This window comes from Grammomys surdaster, unplaced genomic scaffold (assembly GCF_004785775.1).
Source record: "Grammomys surdaster isolate TR1022 unplaced genomic scaffold, NIH_TR_1.0 354, whole genome shotgun sequence".
In the NCBI taxonomy this organism is placed as follows: Eukaryota; Metazoa; Chordata; class Mammalia; order Rodentia; family Muridae; genus Grammomys; species Grammomys surdaster.
The window spans coordinates 337,005-339,420 of record NW_021604773.1 but is presented as its reverse complement, the minus strand read 5'-3'; the positions used below and the strand labels follow the sequence as shown (position 1 = coordinate 339,420).

The window sequence follows — 2,416 nt, the reverse complement described above, 5'->3', positions numbered from 1 at the left end:
CTCTACCACTGAGCCACGCCCCCAGCCCCTCACTGGGGGATTCTAGGTAGGGGCTCTCCCAGCTTTGTTTGGTTTTGAGATAGAATCTTACTTTGCAGCCCATGCTGGCCTGGAACTCAGAGCAATCCTCCTGCTTTGACCTCTGGAGTGCTGAGATTACACTACATACATCTGAATGTCTTAACAACTTATCACATCCAACATGTAAATCCACCATACCCATATCCACACACAGTTGGGCACACAGCTGACATACACAAGCATGCGATACACCTGCACATGTATGCTATAGGATATGTTCTCCAGAGCACTCAGGCTTAGAGCACCACACTCCCAATTACAATAGACAACCCTACACAAACACGCACACACACAAACACACACAGAGATATATACACACAGAGATAGATAGATAGATAGATAGATAGATAGATAGATAGACAGACACAGAGACAGACAGCGTACCTAACACCACGTAGGAATTGAATGAACAAGGAAATGAAAGACATTTACCACAGTCCAACAACAGTTAATAAATATATTTGGGGGAGGGTTACCCCATTCTACCAAGCAAACAGCCTCAACCAGAAACAAGAGTATAGGAGCCAGATTTCTGGGTCCTCCTGTTAGGGAATCCCCATGGGGCAGCAGGACCTTTGATCTTCAGGTAGAAGACTGTCCTTGTCAGTGGGGAGACTGGGGCTCCAAGAGGCAAAGGGCTCGACGGTATAAGGCAGAGGGTCCTGTGTGCTCCAGCCGACCTGGGTGCACTGGGCCACCTGTGTGGCTGTCACTCAGCTTTTGCTTCCGCAGGCTAACTTCTCTAAGCATTCTGAAGTGAATTCACCTGCTCCCTGCTGCTCATCATGAACCCAGAAGATGGGGTCTTCACCTCCTTCCAGGTCCAGCTCCAACCCTCCCTACTCTCAGGGCACCCACCTCTCCCCTGCTCTCCCTTGTCTGGAAGCCTGGTGAGATGTCCCACCCCTAACCCCAGGGTGGGTCTCAGACAACAGAAGCCTGGGAAAGGCAGACAGGAAGAGGGTAGGGATGGGGAAGACCCAAGAGACAGAGGGAGTAGGGGAGCGGGGGAGAGAGGGGGAGAGAGAGCGACAGAGAGGAATAGAGGGAGGGGCAGCAGGGACTCTAACGGGCAAAAAGGGACATTTAGAGGCAGAAAGGGGCTCGGCGCGGGACAGCACGGCCACCTACCCTCCGGGCCATGAGCCGGCGCCGCGCGTCCTGGGCTCGGGAGGTCACGGCCTGGGGCTCATCGCGGCAGGAGGTCCCCGAGGTCCCTGCCGGGTGCGGGGGTCTCCGAGTGGCCAAAACCCGCAGATCGCGGCCGAGGGTGGCGGCGGCTCCTCCACTCACACGGGCCCGGCCTGTGTCACATCCGGAAGTTCACGCGGAGACGCTTAACCCGCTGTCTGCCAGAGCGGGGCCTCCTCCCGAGCGGCCCCTCTCCTGTCTTGTCCCTCCCCTCTCCTCTGAGTCCCCTCCTTCCTCTCTTTCCCTGCCTCCCCTTCTCCCCCCTGTTCTGTCCCCTCCCTCCTCCTCTCCTCTTCTTGAACTCCAGGTCTGCCTCCACCCACCTTGGCCTTTGTATGACAGATTCGTGGGGTCTTGTGTCTGGAGCTTCCCGCGGTCCCCACCCTCCCTCTTGGTCCTCTGCTTCTCCTTGCTCTCTCCCTGCCTGGCCGCCAGGGGTCTGCAGTAGCTTTTTGCCCCTCCTCTCTGGTCCTTCTTCTGTCTCTGTCTCTCCGGTCTAACTATGGGACAGGACTAGAGCAAACCAGGCGCAGCAAAGAACCAAACTTATATTTTAGTTTGTCTTCTTGCTCTGATTATGTCTCTTGTCTTCCCTGGGGGAAAAGGGTGCCTTTGGCCCGAGGCTCCAGTGTGTGTGTGTGTGTGTGTGTGTGTGTGTGTGTGTGTGTCCAGAGGTGGCAAAGTATTAGGTTGCTGGAGCAGCCCTCAGGGATGTGTGCGCCTCTGTCCTTCTCAGTCCTGTTTTCAGGAAGGCCCTTAGCCTGAATGGCATCCCAGGGAAACAGCTTGAGATCTTCAAGCCTTGGGGGTTAAATCGTGGGTCTAGCCACTGAGGAGCTGCAGACAAAAGCCAAGCCCTAAGACAAGTTTTGGAAGTGGTGTTCTAGTGGCAAAAAAGTAATTGTGCCAGGGGAGTGTGGCACTCAGGGAGGCTGAGGCAGGAGGATTATGAGTTGGATGCAAGCCTGCTTATGTGGTAAGATTCTGTTTCCAAAAACCAGAGGGAAAGAGGAGAATGTAGGTTGAGAGAGGGAAAGGAAGAAAGAGAAGAAAGGGAAACTGAGAAAGAGACAGAGAAGGGAACAGAATCTGGAAGGGAGAGAGAGAGAGAGAGAGAGAGAGAGAGAGAGAGAGAGAGAGAGAG

General features: G+C 54.5%; 1 protein-coding gene across 3 annotated transcripts in view; it reads right to left on the bottom strand.

Annotated features, from left to right (window-relative positions):
- The window catches only part of Meis3 (Meis homeobox 3), a 10,852-nt gene extending 9,473 nt beyond the window's left edge, over window positions 1-1,379 (bottom strand). For 2 of the 3 annotated variants that reach the window (XM_028779506.1, XM_028779507.1), the window contains exon 1: window positions 1,213-1,379. In XM_028779506.1, coding sequence (XP_028635339.1) covers window positions 1,213-1,224 — 12 coding nt within the window. In that variant the 5' untranslated portion in view covers window positions 1,225-1,379. The remainder of the gene's footprint in view (window positions 1-1,212) is intronic. The other variant, XM_028779508.1, reaches the window with a different exon arrangement.
- Window positions 1,380-2,416: the final 1,037 nt, after the last annotated feature.